Here is an 18,654-nt window from a genome sequence, read left to right as displayed (position 1 = left end):
TCCCCTTTATTTATATAGCGCTTTAAACAAAATGCGTTGTGTCAAAGCAACTGAACCACATTCATTAGGAAAACTGTCAATACAAAATGACAGTTAACCCCAGTTCAATGAATTCTGTCTCCATTTCCATTTAAATGGCATCTATGCATTAATTTTACAATCAAGTCAATGATATCGCAGTAGATGAAGTGACCCCAACTAAGCAAGTCAGAGGCGACAAGGAACCTAAACTCCATCGGTGACCGAATGGAGAAAAAAACCTTGGGAGAAACCAGGCTCAGTGGGGGGCAGTTCTCCTCTGACCAGACGAAACCAGTAATTCAATTCCAGACTGCAGCAAAGTCAGATTGTGCAGAAGAATCATCTGTTTCCTGTGGTCTTGTCCTGGTGCTCCTCTGAGACAAGGTCTTTACAGGGGATCTGTATCTGGGCTCTAGTTGTCCTGGTCTCCGCTGTTGAGATTCAGTGGACATGGAAGATTATAGTGTAACAGGCACTCATTCAATTACTGAGGTGCTAAACCATTCAGGGCTTTATAAGTAATAAGCAATATTTTAAAATCTATACGATGTTTGATAGGGAGCCAGTGCAGTGTGGACAGGACCGGGCTAATATGGTCATACTTCCTGGATCTAGTAAGAACTCTTGCTGCTGCATTTTGGACTAGCTGTAGTTTGTTTACCAAGCGTGCAGAACAACCACCCAATAAAGCATTACAATAATCTAACCTTGAGGTCATAAATGCATGGATTAACATTTCTGCACTTGACAATGAGAGCCTAGGTCATGTTTTATATTTTGAGATGCGGTTTTACAAATGCTAGGAATGTGGCTTTCTAAGGAATCATTGCTATCAAATAGCACACCTTGGTTCCTAAATGATGACGATGAATTGACAGAGCAGCCATCAAGTCTTAGGCAGTCTAATTGTTTTGACCTTGCAGAGTCTGAAGTTGGGTCTTTGTTTCTTGGGCTACACTAAACTGACTTTCCAGTACCTCTCTGTAAGGCCATGCATTCTGAGTCCAGGCTTCTACACAAGCAACCAGTAACTTTACATTTGTCCAACCTCCAGTTGCTACCCAGGGACGCAATGCAAGGTTTCAAATTAAGGGTTCTGACTAACATCTGTCTGCATACGTTTTTTTTTCTTTTTTTCTCTCTTTTGATTGTGCTTGAACATGCTGCTATGCCATGCAGGGGTACTAGTAGTCTGGGTCTACTTGTGTGTGTGTGTGGCCAGGTATGGTGTCCCATAGTTGGAACATGTGCTCTGCATTTAACGAATCCAAGTGCACACAGACTGATGTGTGGTGTTTTTTTTTTTTTAAATTATTTTTAGATAACATTCCTAATGTTTATTTAAATTAATGATCTATTTCCAAATGATTGAAGGGCTAAACTATGCCATGGTATATTTTGGGGCTGTACAGAAGAATATTGATCTAATGTCAAATTGCCTTTTTGTATAGCCCTTGACACAATACTGATTGTCAAACAGGAAAATATTGTCTAATGCAAGAAGATAAAACATTTTTCCAGATAAAGCCAGTTCATTGATTCAGTGACTTATCCAGTTCAGCTATCTTCCAATAGTGTTTGTGCAATCAGGCAAGAGTCCCCAACTAAGTAAGCAGAGGCAAGGAACCAAAACTCAATTGGTGACAGAAAATGAAGAACACCTTGGGAGATAGCAGGCTCATTTGGTGGGCCAGTTCTCCTCTGATCAGACAAAAGCAGTATTGTGTGCTTTAATTCCAGGCTGCATCACAGGTCTGATTGAGCAGAGGACTCGTGTGGTTCCTGTGGTCTTGTGCCGATGGTCGACGAAGGCTTCACAAGGGATCTGCATCTATGGCTCATCTAGTTGACATGGTCTCCGCTGACATTCAGGGCTGTAGAGGTCGTCTCTAGGTGCTGATCCACCATCTGGTCTGGATAGAGCCTGGATCCGTGTGGCTATAGTGACCCCTGAATAAGAATGAAACCAAATAATATTAGCGTAGATGCCATTCTTCATACAATATAGCAGTACATCGAGTGCTATGGGAAGTGTTCCCGGTTCTGGTTGACCTGATTAATGCAGCCTAACCATCCTTTAATGGATTTGAATTATAGAAAAGTGACAGTGTATTGTGTAAACCAGGTTCAATTCAAAATGACAGAAATAATACTACCATGTAATTTTAAATTAAGTAAGTTTAATATGTTGAGAAAAACAAGGAAAACTGAGTCTTAAGAACCACTGAGAATTACCCCGTTGCATGAGCTCCAGCGTTGCCAAGTCCGCTTATTATACGCGACTTTGGGCTTGTTTTTCTGTAAAGTCGATTACAAATATTGGTAGTCGTGGGTAGCATTTTTTTAGGCTTGTTTCTAAATTGTAGACGCTTATTTGGGCTTGTTCCCAGCTCCATAATAAGTTATCAAGCATCTATTTTCTATATGTTATACGTAGGAGTTCTAGCCTGTTCTCTCTGTCCCTCCCTTTTCCCCACACACACAGGAGACACAGGAGTTTTTTCCCACCCACATCCTGCTTCTAACTGGCTCTAACCCAGATGGCAACGAGTACTAGCCAATCAGAGACAGAGCAGGGCAATCTGTTTTTTTTTTCTGGTTAGGAAAACGTTATCAGTGAGTGACGTAAACTTTAAATAAATGCGCGGGAGTTGCGACTGATGGTGACTGACTGGACTGTAGGAGAGTTTTTATTATGCAATAATAAAGAATTTGTGAATTCAGGATGATATTTTTTTGTGTGTGCAAATGTTAATTATCAGATGTTTATTGTGAATATAATGTAATCGGATTAATCAGTCTATATTTGATACCCCATCAGTTTTCTAATGTTAAATAATGTCCCTCCCTCTGGTGGTCATTGTCCTGAAGCTCAGGGGGAGAAAAATAAATAAACTGTACCTTGTGTGCAGTTTACCAATCTGTCCACATGGATGTAAATTGACAATCTGTACCCACAGTTAAAAAAATCCGTCTCCTCGAATTGTAAGACCTTGCACACAGTTGATTTATTTTTACCTTCCCAGAACCTAGGGGGGTTCTGTAGAAAAAGTTGCTTGTTTTGGACTTGTTTTCACAGGCCTGGTTGCTTATTTGTCTTGCGAGATCTGGCAACACTGATGAGCTCACACTTGCGCAAGTCTGGAGAATCATGATTGTTAATGAAGAGCGAAGGACTATAACTAATTAGCTGAAATCTGTAGAGTACAAAAAGACCAATGTGCAGTATCTCAATAGTGTGGTTAGCTGTTGGACAATGGCTGGAAGTTGGTGGCTGGTTCAGGTATTAGCACTGTGTGCTCTCTGTCATGCTCTTCCAAAGAAGGGTAAGTGGAGTAAACTGTCCCAGAATCCTCCAGCTCTGATGCTCCAGCAAACTGACCAGCGGCTTCAGCAGTCAGTTCAACAGACTAATCAGCAGCTTCCTCAGAAGATTCAGTTTCAGAAGCAAGTAGCGAAGGCTGAGCCTTTGGACAGATGTTCTGTAGCTGATTCTGAGCAGATCCAATGTGGACAACCTGGTATCAGTAGTGCTGAATGTGAAGCTATCAACTGCTGCTTTAGTGGACAGCAGTGTTACTATGGGAAGACCGGTAAGAGTGAGTCAGGGTTATACTCTCAGTTAAACTGATCCTCAACATGAACCTGCTCTTGTTCCTCTCTGTTCCAGTGACTGTCCAGTGTATAAGAGATGGTCAGTTTGTGGTAGTGGTGGCTAGAGATGTTACACTGCCTCGACTGAGTCTGGATTCAGTCAGTTTGGGAGGAAGTGACCCAGCTTGCAGTCCTGTGGGGTCCACACCTTCCTTTGCTGTATACCAGTTCCCTGTGACTGCATGTGGCACAAGAGTGATGGTGAGGAGATGCTTATGGTTTTATTCTGCATGGCCTATGATGGACTGGATGCCAACAGTGTTGCTATTTGCAGGAGGACAGTGGTTATGTGGTGTATGAGAACAGAATGAGCTCCTCGTATGAAGTGGGGATTGGACCACTTGGTTCAATCACAAGGGACAGTCACTTTGAGTAGGTGCTCTATGCTGGTCTTATTTGGTGGTCTGTAACAAATGCTACAAGCTCATGGTTTGTCCAGGCTTCTCTTCCAGTGTAGGTACTCTGGCACTTCTGTGGAAGCTCTGGTTGTGGAGGTCAACACTGTTCCTCCACCTCCACCAGTAGCTGCCCCTGGACCCCTCAGGGTGGAGCTTAGACTGGCCAATGGTCAGTGTGTCACCAAAGGGTGTGCAGAAGGTGTGTTCTTGTCCCATGTGTTCCTAGTATCTTTAGACTCCAGGTTGCAGCAGTGTTTAATCCCTGGTGTTCCTCAGGGGATGAGGCCTACACGTCCTACTACAGTGATGCTGATTATCCCATCACAAAAGTCCTGCGGGAGCCTGTGTATGTTGAGGTGCACATTGTGGAGAGGACTGACCCCAACATTGTCCTGATGCTGGGACACTGCTGGGCAACCTCCGCCCCCAATCCACTCAGTCTACCCCAGTGGGACCTTCTGGTTGATGGGTGAGTAATGACCATGTTTATCCAGTTAGTCTGTGGCTTTTCTAACCTCCCCTTCCCTTTCAGATGCCCTTACCAGGATGACCGTTACCTGACCACATTGGTTCCAGTGACTGGCTCTTCTGGTCTTCAGTTCCCAACCCACTACAAGCGCTTCATTGTGAAGATGTTCACGTTTGTGGATCCCACATCACTGGCTCCTCTGCAGGAAACTGTATGCCGCTTTACTTTAACCTTTAGTGTTACTCCTGTTTCTAGATTTGACTTGACCCTCTTTCCTCCCTGTCAGATCTTCATCCACTGTAGTACAGCAGTGTGCCATCCGTCTTCTGGCTCCTGTGAGCAAAGCTGCGGCAGGACGAGTGAGTTCTTGCCCTCTCTTGACTAGAGGAACTGACAATCTGTCACTATTTCCCTTCTCACTTCTAACATTTCTCTTGCAGGAAGGGACACTCATGTGAAGACCATCTCTAGTGAGCAGACGGTGGTTTCTAGTGGAGCAGTTATTCTGATCATGTGAATCTGGTCTCTTTAATAAACCGTGTAAAAACCAAGATCACTGTCTCAATAGTTTGACCTCACACACCGGAATCACCACCTGGAGGGAGACCCAAAGCTTTTCTCCACTAACCACCAGTTATTTCTGCAGTTTGCAAAATGTAGTAACCTTAAAAGGCAAGTGCAGTAAACATCTTGTGTAATTTGTACAGACAAACATGAACGCCATATAAACTGTCTGAAGTTTCACATTAATAGTTTCCTGACTTTGGTCTCTTAGTCTTATGGCTTAAATGTATTAATGCACATTAAGTGTTGCAGTGTTTTGTGGCACTGTTTAATGACTGATATATTGCAGTGGGTGTTTAATAGTAATTTGAAATCGCCAAAACTCGCATTTTGTTCACTTGAGAGGTAATCTAAATACTTGTGCCTGTGGAACGGCTAGAAAACTGAAAGGCTTGTGCTGCAGTTCTATGGATTACTTCCCATCCAGGTCTTTGAGGTTGAAACATGAAAACAATTAACTGGTGTTGCTTTGCAGAGTCTCTGCCTCTTGACAGTCTCCCGCCAAACTATATTAAAGGGGTCATGAACTGGGGAAATTGAAGTTCCCTTGGTCTTTTTGCCATGATGGTTGTAGGTTAAACCATTAGTTCACCCAAAAATAAACTGTCATTGACTCTTTAATATCCAACTCTGTTAAAGGATTTTGGTCGCTGTTGGACAGTGTTTTCTCTACTTCCTGTTGGCCTTCTGTAGCTAAGCACTCGTTAGCTTTAGCGTTTTCTTTTCTCCTCTCTCTCGCTCCAGTTTTTCACAAGTTCATCAAACAACCGCAGTAAGAATATTTCATCAAGCACAGTGAGTAATGGCTTCTCCTGCTATCGTTATTTGCAGCTCTTGCCACGTGTACGGTTTATCTATCTCTGTCGCTGATGAGGGATTCACATGTGATAAATGCAGGGAAATAGTTAGGCTGACAGAGAAGATTTCAGAATTAGAGACACGCATCCAATCTTTAACTGAGGACAGTAAGAATGTTAGGGCTCTAGATACGGCTGCCTCCCGTCACAGAGGTCAGTTAATTCTCCGCACATAGAGACTCTTTCACCTAGATATCACACTATAGAGACTGTGTCTGTTCCTTGAACTAGAAAATACAAAAAACGTTCAAACCAAGTTAAGATTAATTTAATTTAGGTTCAACAAATAAAAAAACTAGCAATATGAATAAATGATAAAGCTTGGCTTATTGAATTCATCCGTCAGCTACAGTATCACATCAGACAGTGCACTATAGACCCCCTGAGGAACAGTTCCACTCATTCTCTACTATAGGAGAGGAAGAATTGTATAAACTTGTTAAATCATCTAAACCAACAACATGTATGTTAGACCCTATACCATCTAAGCTCCTAAAAGAGGTGCTTCCAGAAGTCATAGGTCCTCTTCTGACTATTATTAATTCCTCATTATCATTAGGATATGTCCCCAAAACCTTCAAACTGGCTGTTATTAAGCCTCTCATCAAAAAACCACAACTTGAACCCAAAGAACTAGTTAATTATAGACCAATCTCGAATCTCCCTTTTCTGTCCAAGATACTAGAAAAGGTGGTATCCTCACAATTATATTCCTTCTTAGAGAAAAATGGTATATGTGAGGATTTCCAGTCAGGATTTAGACCGTATCATAGTACTGAAACTGCTCTCCTTAGAGTTACAAATGATCTGCTCTTATCATCTGCTCTTATCATCTGATCGTGGGTGTATCTCTCTATTAGTTTTAGGGGTGTCACGATTTCGATTTTAAATCGAAATCGATCGAAATTAAGTCACAGTCTCGAACTTCGATTTAAAAAATGGAATCGTCGATGCTGCCACGCCCCCGTGTTGTATGACGGCAAATCAATGACAAAAATAACCGAGCATTCAACTGATGCTGGCGCGCGCGCGATATGGCTTCCGCGAGAGGAAAACTGAATCGGATGCGAAGAAACAGGAGCCCGCGAGCTCATTTCAAACTCTCGCGCGCGCGTGGCATGTACTCTGCGCGCAATAAAAGCCCTCGCGCGCGCATGCTCATTCCCCACATCCTCGCGCTCGATCATCTCATCTCTGCTCGCGCGAACAATTTTATTTTTGTGGGGCGGGGCTTGCTGTTTTAGTTGTTATCTCAAATGTCATTGGTTATTCCCCTTTTCCTAAAGTCAGTATTCGACGCCTGTTAGAAAATGAGTAATAATTCACTTGACTTGACCCATGACTTCATCAGTGGACCAGATACATGTGAGTAATCATTTATTTTGCTTGTTTAATTTATTTTTGTCTTTAATGTAATTTAATGCATTGTTTGTAGAGTAGATCTTTTGTAGATACTTGATTAACTGGAATTCTTCTGATTGCTAGTGATTGCAGTCTTGTAATAAGAGATACACATTTTACAGACTGTAATGATGCGCACACACACACTGTACATACATACATTATATATATATATATATATATATATATATATATATATATATATATATATATATATATATATATATATATATATATATATATAAATAAATCTAAATGAATGACAGTGAAGTGTTTAACAAGCGATTTATCTTTAATCTTTTAAATAGATACATCGTAATATTTGAAGGTTAGTTTAGTCATTTTTTATTGTTTTTGTTTGTTTTGTTATGAACTTGAATGTCATCTTTTGTGACTGCACTTACAAAAGGGAAACTGGATGGCAGTTTATTTTAAGTTTTCAATTGACTAAAGATATAAGTTATTGTTACATTATGTTGTTAATAAAAGTTTTAAATTTGACAGTGTAATGTACATTGCAAACAAAGGTTAGATATTATATTACATAAAAGTCTAGTTTGAAAAATGACAATCTGTGCTTTAAAGAGAATAAATGTAAAAATCGAGAATCGAATCGAACCGTGACCTTAGAATCGAAAATGCAATCGAATCGAGGATTTGGAGAATCGTGACACCCCTAATTAGTTTTATTGGATCTTAGTGCTGCGTTTGACACAATTGACCACAGCATTCTTTTGCATCTTTTTGCAATTTGAAAAACTAATGGAATGCATAGTCGATATAAAAAACTGGATGACGAGTAATTTCTTACTGCTAGATTCAGAAAAAATAGGTGTTAATTATAGGAGCTAAAAACTCTGCTTGTAATAACCTAGAACACTGTCTAAGACTTGATGGTTGCTCTGTCAATTCTTCGTCATCAGTTAGGAACCTAGGTGTGCTACTTGATCGCAATCTTTCCTTAGAAAGCCACGTTTCTAGCATTTGTAAAACTGAATTTTTCCATCTAAAAAATATATCTCTAAATTACGGCCTATCCTCTCAATGTCGAATGCAGAAATGTTAATCCATGCATTTATGACTTCAAGGTTAGACTACTGTAATGCTTTATTGGGTGGTTGTTCTGCACGCTTAGTAAACAAACTACAGCTAGTCCAAAATGCAGCAGCAAGAGTTCTTACTAGAACCAGGAAGTATGACCATATTAGCCCGGTCCTGTCCACACTGCACTGGCTCCCTATCAAACATCGTATAGATTTTAAAATATTGCTTATTACTTATAAAGCCCTGAATGGTTTAGCACCTCAGTATTTGAATGAGCTCCTTTTACATTATACTCCTCTACGTCCACTACGTTCTCAAAACTCAGGCAATTTGATAATACCTAGAATATCAAAATCAACTGCGCATTTAGATTTCCCCGCGTTCACTATGATTTAGTCGCTTTCAGCGGTGGCTCGTCGGGTGAGGCAGGGGAGGCACAGTTTCCCCCAAATTTTGAGGTGAATATGAGGAAGATTTTATGTTAATAAAATTCAATATTCATTTCAGTTCATGTCTCAGAATGTATGTATTTTTGTTTGTAATTTCACAGTTGTAATACCATTACATGAAAGCAGGGGCGTAGCACCAAATTTTGGGCCCTGTATACTCTGAAAGTCAGTGGGCCCCCTACACATGCCAATGGGGGTCCAGAGTGTCTGGCACAACTTCATAAACACTGCAACAAAAAAAATTGTTTTGAAGAATGTTTTCGTCAATTTAGTCAGTTTTTTCATTGAACCAAAAAGAAACATTGAGAAGAAGGATAATGGAACGGTCTGTTGCATGCAATAGTAAGGCTTTCCTCTCTGTACACATATCCTTAAGTACAATTTTGCAAGTTTTATTGGTGTCCCCTTCAAAACTTGCTTGTGAGAAATGTTATGGTTATCCCCCCCCCCCCCCCCCCAACATTTAGATGAGATTTTCGCCCCTGGTTTGTACAATATTCAGTTTCTGCTGGTCTGACTTCATCAAAATAGTGTTTAAAAATTACTTTCGGTTTATAGTGACCATAACACATAAAAACGCATTAATGGGAACATTAAAGAAAGTTCTTAAAAAAAGTAACAAAAAAGTTACTTTAAACAGTAATGCATTACTTTTTGGTGTAATCAACAAAGTAATTGAGTTACTTTTTGAATTAAGTAACTTTTAACTAGATAATATTTCTTAGTAACTAGCACAACACTGGTGTTGTCAGTTTGGGAGTTCGGAGCATGAATCATTTGAGTCAGTTCGGGAGTTCGGAGCGGGTTCGCGAATCATTTGAGTTTGTTCGGGAGTTTGGAGCGTGAATCATTTGAGTCAGTTAGGGAGTTCGGAGCGTGAATCGATTCATAAAGAAATTTACAGTCACTCGCTGGTAGTTTTAGTGTATTTTTTACAGTATCATTTAAACCCTCATGTTGTCTCAAACCTGAATGACGTACTTTCTTTTGCACAACATAAAAGAAGGTATTTTGAAGACTGTTGCAAAACAAAGATGTTTTGGTCATTAGTGACTTTCACTGCATGTAAAAAAAAAAAAAAAAAAAGTACTGAGATGTGTGTATATATATATATATATATATATATATATATATATATATATATATATATATATATATATATATATATACAGCTCTAAAAATCGCTTGCAGTAGCTCTGCTACTCAAATTATTTCAAAATTGCAATCCATATACAACTATGATCAGCTTTAGCAGCATTCCCCTCATCCCCTGAGGTAACAACAACTATACTGAAGGGGTTTTATATATATATACCTTTATAAAAAGTAATAAATCATTTTATCCTATTTACATTTCTTACCTTTTTTACTGTATTTATTTGTTCCTTGTTCGTTTTCGTCCATATAATTAAACGCAAATAAAACGAAACATTTGTTTCTTTTTTTTATATTATGTATATTCAACAGGGGAGCAATTGAAAAAATAACAGAGCAGCAGAATATGCAATTTTTTAATAATAATAATAATAAAAACGTATAGTTACGTTAACCCGCGGGATTTTGCGGGCGGGAGCGGGAAGAAACTTGATTGTTTGCGGGCGGGAGCGGGATAAAATAACTTCTATTTTTGCGGGCGCGGGCGCGGGACGGAAAAATCCATTCTGCGCAGGTCTCTGAAAGAGTCGGATGCGCATGCGCTTTTCACTTGTAAAACTCAAGGGTATATGGGTAATGTAGTCTCGGCTCTCTGTGGGACGAATTAGGATTAGGATAGGATAGACTTTTTTCATTTTTATTCAGCTCTACATAAATACATTTTGAGATTCTTACTTAGCCTAACGAGTAGTTAAAATACAACAAATACTTCACATTTCTCCTGATCAGCCACAAAAATGGAGCTTAATCACAAATTATTTACATATTTACATGAATATTATGGAAACACACTGAACTTAATAACACATATTTGGGTAAGACGCTATGGTAAAAGTGTGTAGGCCCATTATTTAAATAATAATTATAATAACAGTATAAACAGCACATATTTGAGTATGAATGAAACAACATGATAGGAGCAGTTTTCCCTCACGTGAATCCCCATGTTATAACTTTCAAGACTTCAAAACATTCAAGTTTATAACTGACCACCTCTAAAAACAAATTTATAACTGTCTTTTCAAAGAAATATGAATCTTTGGGGCTGCTGCTTCGACGCTGTACAAACGCTTCCAGTGTGAAACGGGTCAAGAACCAATGAGAATCGCCCAGTTGCATGAGCTCACACTTGCCTGGAGAATCATGATTGTTAATGAAGTGGGAGGGACTATTGCTAATTAGCTGAGACACAAGAGTACAAAAAGACCAATGTGCAGTATCTCAATAGTGTGGTTCGCTGTTGGACAATGGCTGGAAGTTGGTGGCTGGTTCAGGTATTAGCACTGTGTGCTCTCTGTCATGCTCTTCCAAAGAAGGGTAAGTGGAGTAAACTGTCCCAGAATCCTCCAGCTCTGATGCTCCAGCAAACTGACCAGCGGCTTCAGCAGTCAGTTCAACAGACTAATCAGCAGCTTCCTCAGAAGATTCAGTTTCAGAAGCAAGTAGCGAAGGCTGAGCCTTTGGACAGATGTTCTGTAGCTGATTCTGAGCAGATCCAATGTGGACAACCTGGTATCAGTAGTGCTGAATGTGAAGCTATCAACTGCTGCTTTAGTGGACAGCAGTGTTACTATGGGAAGACCGGTAAGAGTGAGTCAGGGTTATACTCTCAGTTAAACTGATCCTCAACATGAACCTGCTCTTGTTCCTCTCTGTTCCAGTGACTGTCCAGTGTATAAGAGATGGTCAGTTTGTGGTAGTGGTGGCTAGAGATGTTACACTGCCTCGACTGAGTCTGGATTCAGTCAGTTTACTGGGAGGAAGTGACCCAGCTTGCAGTCCTGTGGGGTCCACACCTTCCTTTGCTGTATACCAGTTCCCTGTGACTGCATGTGGCACAAGAGTGATGGTGAGGAGATGCTTATGGTTTTATTCTGCATGGCCTATGATGGACTGGATGCCAACAGTGTTGCTATTTGCAGGAGGACAGTGGTTATGTGGTGTATGAGAACAGAATGAGCTCCTCGTATGAAGTGGGGATTGGACCACTTGGTTCAATCACAAGGGACAGTCACTTTGAGTAGGTGCTCTATGCTGGTCTTATTTGGTGGTCTGTAACAAATGCTACAAGCTCATGGTTTGTCCAGGCTTCTCTTCCAGTGTAGGTACTCTGGCACTTCTGTGGAAGCTCTGGTTGTGGAGGTCAACACTGTTCCTCCACCTCCACCAGTAGCTGCCCCTGGACCCCTCAGGGTGGAGCTTAGACTGGCCAATGGTCAGTGTGTCACCAAAGGGTGTGCAGAAGGTGTGTTCTTGTCCCATGTGTTCCTAGTATCTTTAGACTCCAGGTTGCAGCAGTGTTTAATCCCTGGTGTTCCTCAGGGGATGAGGCCTACACGTCCTACTACAGTGATGCTGATTATCCCATCACAAAAGTCCTGCGGGAGCCTGTGTATGTTGAGGTGCACATTGTGGAGAGGACTGACCCCAACATTGTCCTGATGCTGGGACACTGCTGGGCAACTTCCGCCCCCAATCCACTCAGTCTACCCCAGTGGGACCTTCTGGTTGATGGGTGAGTAATGACCATGTTTATCCAGTTAGTCTGTGGCTTTTCTAACCTCCTTGTCCCTTTCAGATGCCCTTACCAGGATGACCGTTACCTGACCACATTGGTTCCAGTGACTGGCTCTTCTGGTCTTCAGTTCCCAACCCACTACAAGCGCTTCATTGTGAAGATGTTCACGTTTGTGGATCCCACATCACTGGCTCCTCTGCAGGAAACTGTATGCCGCTTTACTTTAACCTTTAGTGTTACTCCTGTTTCTAGATTTGACTTGACCCTCTTTCCTCCCTGTCAGATCTTCATCCACTGTAGTACAGCGGTGTGCCATCCGTCTTCTGGCTCCTGTGAGCAAAGCTGCGGCAGGACGAGTGAGTTCTTGCTCTCTTGACTAGAGGAACTGAGAATCTTCACTATTTCCCTTCACACTTCTAACATTTCTCTTGCAGGAAGGGACACTCATGTGAAGACCATCTCTAGTGAGCAGACGGTGGTTTCTAGTGGAGCAGTTATTCTGATCATGTAAATCTGGTCTCTTTAATAAACCGTGTAAAAACCAAGATCACTGTCTCAATAGTTTGACCTCACACACCGGAATCACCACCTGGAGGGAGACCCAAAGCTTTGCTCCACTAACCACCAGTTATTTCTGCAGTTTGCAAAATGTAGTAAAGTTAAAAGGCAAGTGCAGTAAACGTCTTGTGTAACTTGTACAGACAAACATGAACGCCATATAAACTGTCTGAAGTGTCACATTAATAGTTTCCTGAAGGAAACTGCTGAACATTAATTTGATTTGTTCACTTTCTGATGCCTGCTTGCCTATGTACACTACACATGGTTTAATATACGATTGACTTTGGTCTCTTAGTATTGTTTAAAAAGCCAGTAAGATGAAAGTTCTAAGCTTCCTATCACTGTTTATAAGTCCTGTACATTAGGTTTAAGTCCATCCAAGGTTAAAAACATTGTCATTTTGTCAAAATATCATTTTAAAATTACCTCAATTCTCAGAGATCCCCAAACGGTTCACACGAAGCTGTTCAAAAGATTCAGTTTCCTTAAACCCCACCTTTCGGTAGCATACTGTGTTCTGATTGGTCAACTAACATAGTCAGGTTTGATTGGTTGTTCCGCACACACCTCCACGGTACGATGTGTTCGCATCTGTTTGGGGTGAATTATGTCGTCTTCCCCTCATCGCAAAGCAAACAGTAAAATAAAAAACTTGAACAGGCTTGCTGCGGGGGCGTGGTCACATTACATATAACGAAGGGAGACGTGAAAAACAGACATCACGTTGTTTTCATATGGATTACTTTATCACAGAATATCTGTTAGCAGCACTTGTTTAGTTTTAAAGTAGACATGTCAAGCTTTCTATAGATATCTCTCTCATGTCTCGAGTCTTCAAGGAGTTACACTTCATTTTAATGACGTGTTTGTACATGAAGATCAGCGCAGACAGCACACATACTGATAAGACGCTCGGGAGAAAACAGACACATAACTTCATAATCATACTTCACGTTGTGATTCGGAGATGCTCGTTGGTCTAAATAAAGTTGATAATGAACCCTCTTTTATGGCCAAACGCTTTGAAAATCCCGCTGTACTCACCGAGATTAGAAAAGCAGTCATCAGTGAAATGTTGTGAACACAACAAAAGGGATTTGTTGTACTGTTCTGGTATTGTGGTAAAGATGAATTTTAGCCATTGGTTCTTCTGATCTTCATTCTTTGGCAGTGAAAATAAAACAAACTTGCCGTTACAATTAAAAACACACTGTCTCCTCGACATGACGCTCTCACACCAATCAGAGCGTCTGTGTGTGTGTGTGTGTGTGGGGCAGGTCAGAGGTCAGTTTCTCCCAAGACGGTAGGCGGAGATTATTATGCAAAGTGTTCTAGTGATGTACAGAGAGATGGGCAAAAGATTTGAAATCTATAACGACTCGTTTCAGCGATTCAGAGTCGACTCCTTACTTTAGAAGCCAGTAACTTTATAAATCATGTACTTTTTGGTTTAATTACTTTGCACATTGTTTACACTGATGGACAGCTACATCATACACTGTAATACAGGTCATTTTTGATTTACCATCTGTGTGGCTCTTTAAATGTATTAAGGCACATTACGTGTTGCAGTGTTTGTGGCACTGTTTAATGACTGAAATATTGCAGTGGGTGCTTAATAGTAATTTGAAATGGGCAAAACTCGTATTTTTGTTCACTTGAGAGGTAATCTAAATACTTGTGCCTGTGGAACGGCTAGAAAAACTGAAAGGCTTGTGCTGCAGTTCTATGGATGATTTCCCGTCCAGGTCTTTGAGGTTGTAACATGAAAACGATTAACTGGTGTGTCCCCCCCCCCAACTATATTAAAGGGGTCATGAACTGGGAAATTGACGTTCCCTTCGTCTTTTTGCCATGGTGGTTGTACTTGTAAAGCATTAGTTCACCCAAAAACGAAAACGGTCATTGACTCCCCCTCATGTCTTTCCAAACACATAAGACCTCCATTTATCTTCAGAACACAGTTTAAGATATTTTAGATTTAGTCCGAGAGCTCTCAGTGCCTCCACTGAAGCCAATAATAACCAACTGCAGAACCGCAGAACCATTACGTCATAACAGTCTGAGGACGACAGCGCCAGACCGACTGTTTGAGAGCGGAAGTGGGCGGGGTAGCAGCCCGATGCCGGAAGTTCATGTTTAGACGTGTTTGTTTAGACTAGACAGTAAAAGGTTTTTAGAAGGTAAAAGATAAACATTAAAAGGTTTTTAGACAGTAAAAGATAGACAATAAAAGGTTTAACTATGGCGGAGCACACTGTAGAACAAGGAAAAGAAGAAGAGAAAGAAGTAAAAAGAAGTTATATATTTGATAGATGCAACATACTTAACATTATAACGTTACGCTTATACAAGACAGCTCTGTACTGATATATACATATTTTTTTAAAGGAATAATTTTGTAAGTTAGGCTAATATTTAGCAATATCACAGTATCACTTTGTTGGGTTACATATTCATGGTTTGTGATTTAATTTGTTGTTGCGTTGTATTTTACAGCATTTGTTAAATTTTCTGACCATGAGAATTGCATAATTTCAAAACATTACTTTACATGCATCCTGATTAAACCACAATGTATTGTTGAGGACACTTCCAATCTCCCCAGGGACAACAGATGGAAATGAGCTAGCAGCCAAATGTGGTGCATCTCTTCTCTTGTGAGAATAATTCTTTTAAATGAATTAATTATTTCATTATTTTTTTGAACTCTTCTCTCATGAAGGAACCACAGATGGTCAAAGACCTCAGGACCGCAGTTGGATGGCTGCGGGACAACTGCCACTCCTTCAGAGGTTCTGTGCAAGAGCCGTCATATCTGGACCTAAAGAAGGAAGACCAGGAAGAGGCCCTTCTTAAACTTGATCGGGCGGAAAGAAAAGATGATCTGGAACTGGCCAAAAAGCCTTTCATGTTTCAGTTCCAGTTTCAACAGGACATGGAAGTTTTTCTTTTCGAATGTCACGACGAAAGGCACCTCAGAATAAACTCCATGTTTATGGAGTTTTAATTTGTTATTTATTTTTCTCTTGAGAATTATTGATGTAAAATTTGTGCCTGTATAACTTTTATAAGATTTATTTTCTTTGGTTTAATTTGTTTTATATAATTTATTTATCTAGTTTGATTTTGTAATTTTATTTAATTAGAAAACAGCTAGTGTGTGATTTTATTTAAAACTCATTTTATTTAAATTAATGTTTTTTTTTTTTTTTTCAGTCCATTATATTATTGTGTATGGTGGTCTATGTTGTTTGAGTATTTAAAGTTATTTTCAACTGAATAAAATGTTCAAACTCTCAAGCTCTGTTTTCATTGGATTATTTATTTTTAATTTTATGCTTTGTCTAATGTATAATATTGTTAATCAGTCTTAAATATACATTTTCAAATAAATCGTTTAAAACAAAGTCTTAATAATAACAACATTGTTTTAAACTTTAAAAGTTCCAAAACACGGAAGTAGCGTAATTCCTTGCCCCGCCCACTTCCGCCCTCAGACAGTCGGGCTGGCGCTGTCGTCCTCAGACTGTTGTGACGTAATGGTTCTGCGGTTCTGCAGTCAGACCTATCTCACTGAAGCTGTGTGTACGGTCTACGGTCCACGTCCAGAAAGGTAAGAAAAACAAAGTAGTCCATGTGACGTCAGTTAGAGAGGAAGAGAAGATGATGCTGAATAAAGTCATTATTTTTGGACTAAAATTGTGTTTTTGATTCTTCAACAAATTCTAACGTATGACGTCACATGGACTACTTTGGTTTTATTACTTTTCTGGACATGGACAGTAGACCTTTGGATATAAAGACGAGTCTTTAAAGAAGATGCTTGAGGTTTATAAGAAGTGTGTGAGACAGATCTCGGTTCTCTGCCTTGTGTCCCTGGTCTCTCTCTCAAAAAAAAAAAAAATGTTTACAAATTAAGTTATTAACATTAAATGGAGTTATTTGAAAAAATTTCCACTTCTTTTCGGGGTGTATGGTAAATCATATATTTTGACTACCTTTTTTATTTTTACAAGTGCATTAAAGCTGATATCTCTGTCTTATTCGATTCTAATTGGAGAAAATTATTTGTCATCCAATCTTTTACATTTTTAACACTCTGTTAGCTTAAATAATTTAGAAGTTTCATCTGGTCTCGTTGAGATATATAGCTGAGTATCATCAGCATAACAGTGGAAGCTAATTCCGTATTCAGTTTGTACAATATTCAGTTTGTGCTGGTCTGACTTAATCAATATAGTGTTTAAAAATTACTTTCTGTTTTACTTAGTGACCATAACGCATAAAAGCGCATTAATGGGAACATTAAAGAAAGTTCTTTTTAAAAAGTAACTAAAAATGCACTAATGCATTACTTTTTGGTGTACGTAATCAACAAAGTAATTGAGTTACTTTTTGAATTAAGTAACTAGTAACTGTAACTAGATACTATTTCTTAGTAACTAGCACAACACTGGTGTTGCCAGTTCGGCCGTTCGGAGCGTGAATCATTTGAGTCAGTTCGAGAGTTCGGAGCGTGAATCATTTGAGTCAGTTCGGGAGTTCGGAGCGGGTTCGCGAATCATTTGAGTCTGTTCGGCAGTTCGGAGCGTGAATCATTTGAGTCAGTTTGGCAGTTCGGAGCGTGAATCATTTGAGTCAGTTCGGGAGTTCGGAGCGTGAATCATTTGAGTCAGTTCGGGAGTTCGGAGCGTGAATCATTTTAATCAGTTCGGGAGTTCAAAGCGTGAATCATTTTAATCAGTTTGGGAGTTCGAAGCGGGATCGCGAATCATTTGAGTCAGTTTGGCAGTTCGGAGCGTGAATCATTTGAGTCAGTTTGGCAGTTCGGAGCGTGAATCATTTTAATCAGTTCAGGAGTTCGGAGCGGGATCGCGAATCATTTGAGTCAGTTTGGCAGTTCGGAGTGTGAATCATTTGAGTCAGTTCGGGAGTTCGGAGCGTGAATCGATTCATAAAGACATTTACAGTCACTCACTGGTAGTTTTAGTTTATTTTTTACAGCATCATTTAAACCCTCATGTTGTCTCAAACCTGAATGATGTACTCTCCTTTGCACAACATAAAAGAAGGTATTTTGAAGACTGTTGCAAAACAAAGATGTTTTGGTCATTAGTGACTTTCACTGCATGAAAAAAAAGAATACTGAGATGTTTTTCAAATTATCTTTTTTTTATGTCCCATACTTTATGTTAGGCTGTAAATAAAGCCTAAACAGTTAACACAATAATAGATTCAAATTATCTTTTGGGGGTATTTTCACAGCCAAATTTAGTTTGCGTCTAATTAGATTAATTGCAGCACCCTGTGAATAATTAGATTCAAAATTTTAATTGACTGACAGCCCTTATAAATATATATATATATATGTCAGTATATGTTTGTATGTATGTTTCTTGAAATTGATTCTGAATATTATTTTTTATAATATACATTTAGATTGCTTTCATTTATTTATTTCAAAAAGTTCTGTGTTATGTTGTCCATTGTTGATAGTTTTCATACTTAAGCTGTGAAAGGAACATTTTTAAGAGCTCAACACAACAGCTTTTATGATGCA

General features: G+C 39.6%; 3 protein-coding genes across 4 annotated transcripts; all 3 read left to right on the top strand.

The window, feature by feature from the left end:
- Window positions 1-3,247: 3,247 nt before the first annotated feature.
- LOC113075655 (zona pellucida sperm-binding protein 4-like) lies at window positions 3,248-5,095 on the top strand. Its single transcript, XM_026248333.1, has 8 exons — window positions 3,248-3,614; window positions 3,692-3,876; window positions 3,950-4,047; window positions 4,115-4,272; window positions 4,350-4,542; window positions 4,606-4,753; window positions 4,829-4,901; window positions 4,983-5,095. The coding sequence occupies exons 1-8, from the start codon at window positions 3,278-3,280 to the stop codon at window positions 5,057-5,059; spliced, it is 1,269 nt and encodes a 422-aa protein (XP_026104118.1). The 5' UTR covers window positions 3,248-3,277; the 3' UTR covers window positions 5,060-5,095.
- A 6,126-nt stretch (window positions 5,096-11,221) lies between these two features.
- Window positions 11,222-13,078, top strand: LOC113075653 (zona pellucida sperm-binding protein 4-like). Its single transcript, XM_026248330.1, has 8 exons — window positions 11,222-11,596; window positions 11,674-11,861; window positions 11,935-12,032; window positions 12,100-12,257; window positions 12,335-12,527; window positions 12,591-12,738; window positions 12,814-12,886; window positions 12,965-13,078. The coding sequence occupies exons 1-8, from the start codon at window positions 11,260-11,262 to the stop codon at window positions 13,039-13,041; spliced, it is 1,272 nt and encodes a 423-aa protein (XP_026104115.1). The 5' UTR covers window positions 11,222-11,259; the 3' UTR covers window positions 13,042-13,078.
- A 2,033-nt stretch (window positions 13,079-15,111) lies between these two features.
- Window positions 15,112-16,501, top strand: LOC113075654 (structural maintenance of chromosomes protein 5-like). 2 transcript variants are annotated; one of them, XR_003281012.1, is made up of 2 exons: window positions 15,112-15,732; window positions 15,817-16,501. XR_003281012.1 is itself a non-coding variant. In XM_026248332.1 (2 exons), exons 1-2 carry the CDS (start codon window positions 15,336-15,338, stop codon window positions 16,099-16,101), a joined length of 330 nt encoding a protein of 109 aa, XP_026104117.1. In that variant the 5' UTR covers window positions 15,112-15,335; the 3' UTR covers window positions 16,102-16,501. The 2 variants fall into 2 exon arrangements, 1 of the variants encoding a protein (XP_026104117.1); XM_026248332.1 differs by having other exon boundaries at window positions 15,112-15,380.
- Window positions 16,502-18,654: the final 2,153 nt, after the last annotated feature.

This window comes from Carassius auratus, unplaced genomic scaffold (genome assembly GCF_003368295.1).
Source record: "Carassius auratus strain Wakin unplaced genomic scaffold, ASM336829v1 scaf_tig00017367, whole genome shotgun sequence".
In the NCBI taxonomy this organism is placed as follows: Eukaryota; Metazoa; Chordata; class Actinopteri; order Cypriniformes; family Cyprinidae; genus Carassius; species Carassius auratus.
This window is presented reverse-complemented; position numbering and strand designations above follow the sequence as displayed.

Bases quoted from the DNA above. Each gene is read 5' to 3' on its own strand.
- LOC113075654 (XM_026248332.1), top strand. From the start codon at position 15,336: ATGGCGGAGCACACTGTAGAACAAGGAAAAGAAGAAGAGAAAGAA. The intron at 15,381-15,816 runs GTAAAAAGAAGT...TCTCTCATGAAG, and splicing joins GAAAAGAAGAAGAGAAAGAA to GAACCACAGATGGTCAAAGA.
- LOC113075655 (XM_026248333.1), top strand. From the start codon at position 3,278: ATGGCTGGAAGTTGGTGGCTGGTTCAGGTATTAGCACTGTGTGCTCTC. The intron at 4,048-4,114 runs GTAGGTGCTCTA...TGGTTTGTCCAG, and splicing joins ACAAGGGACAGTCACTTTGA to GCTTCTCTTCCAGTGTAGGT. The intron at 4,754-4,828 runs GTATGCCGCTTT...CCTCCCTGTCAG, and splicing joins TGGCTCCTCTGCAGGAAACT to ATCTTCATCCACTGTAGTAC.
- LOC113075653 (XM_026248330.1), top strand. From the start codon at position 11,260: ATGGCTGGAAGTTGGTGGCTGGTTCAGGTATTAGCACTGTGTGCTCTC. The intron at 12,258-12,334 runs GTGTGTTCTTGT...GGTGTTCCTCAG, and splicing joins CACCAAAGGGTGTGCAGAAG to GGGATGAGGCCTACACGTCC. The intron at 12,887-12,964 runs GTGAGTTCTTGC...TTTCTCTTGCAG, and splicing joins GCAAAGCTGCGGCAGGACGA to GAAGGGACACTCATGTGAAG.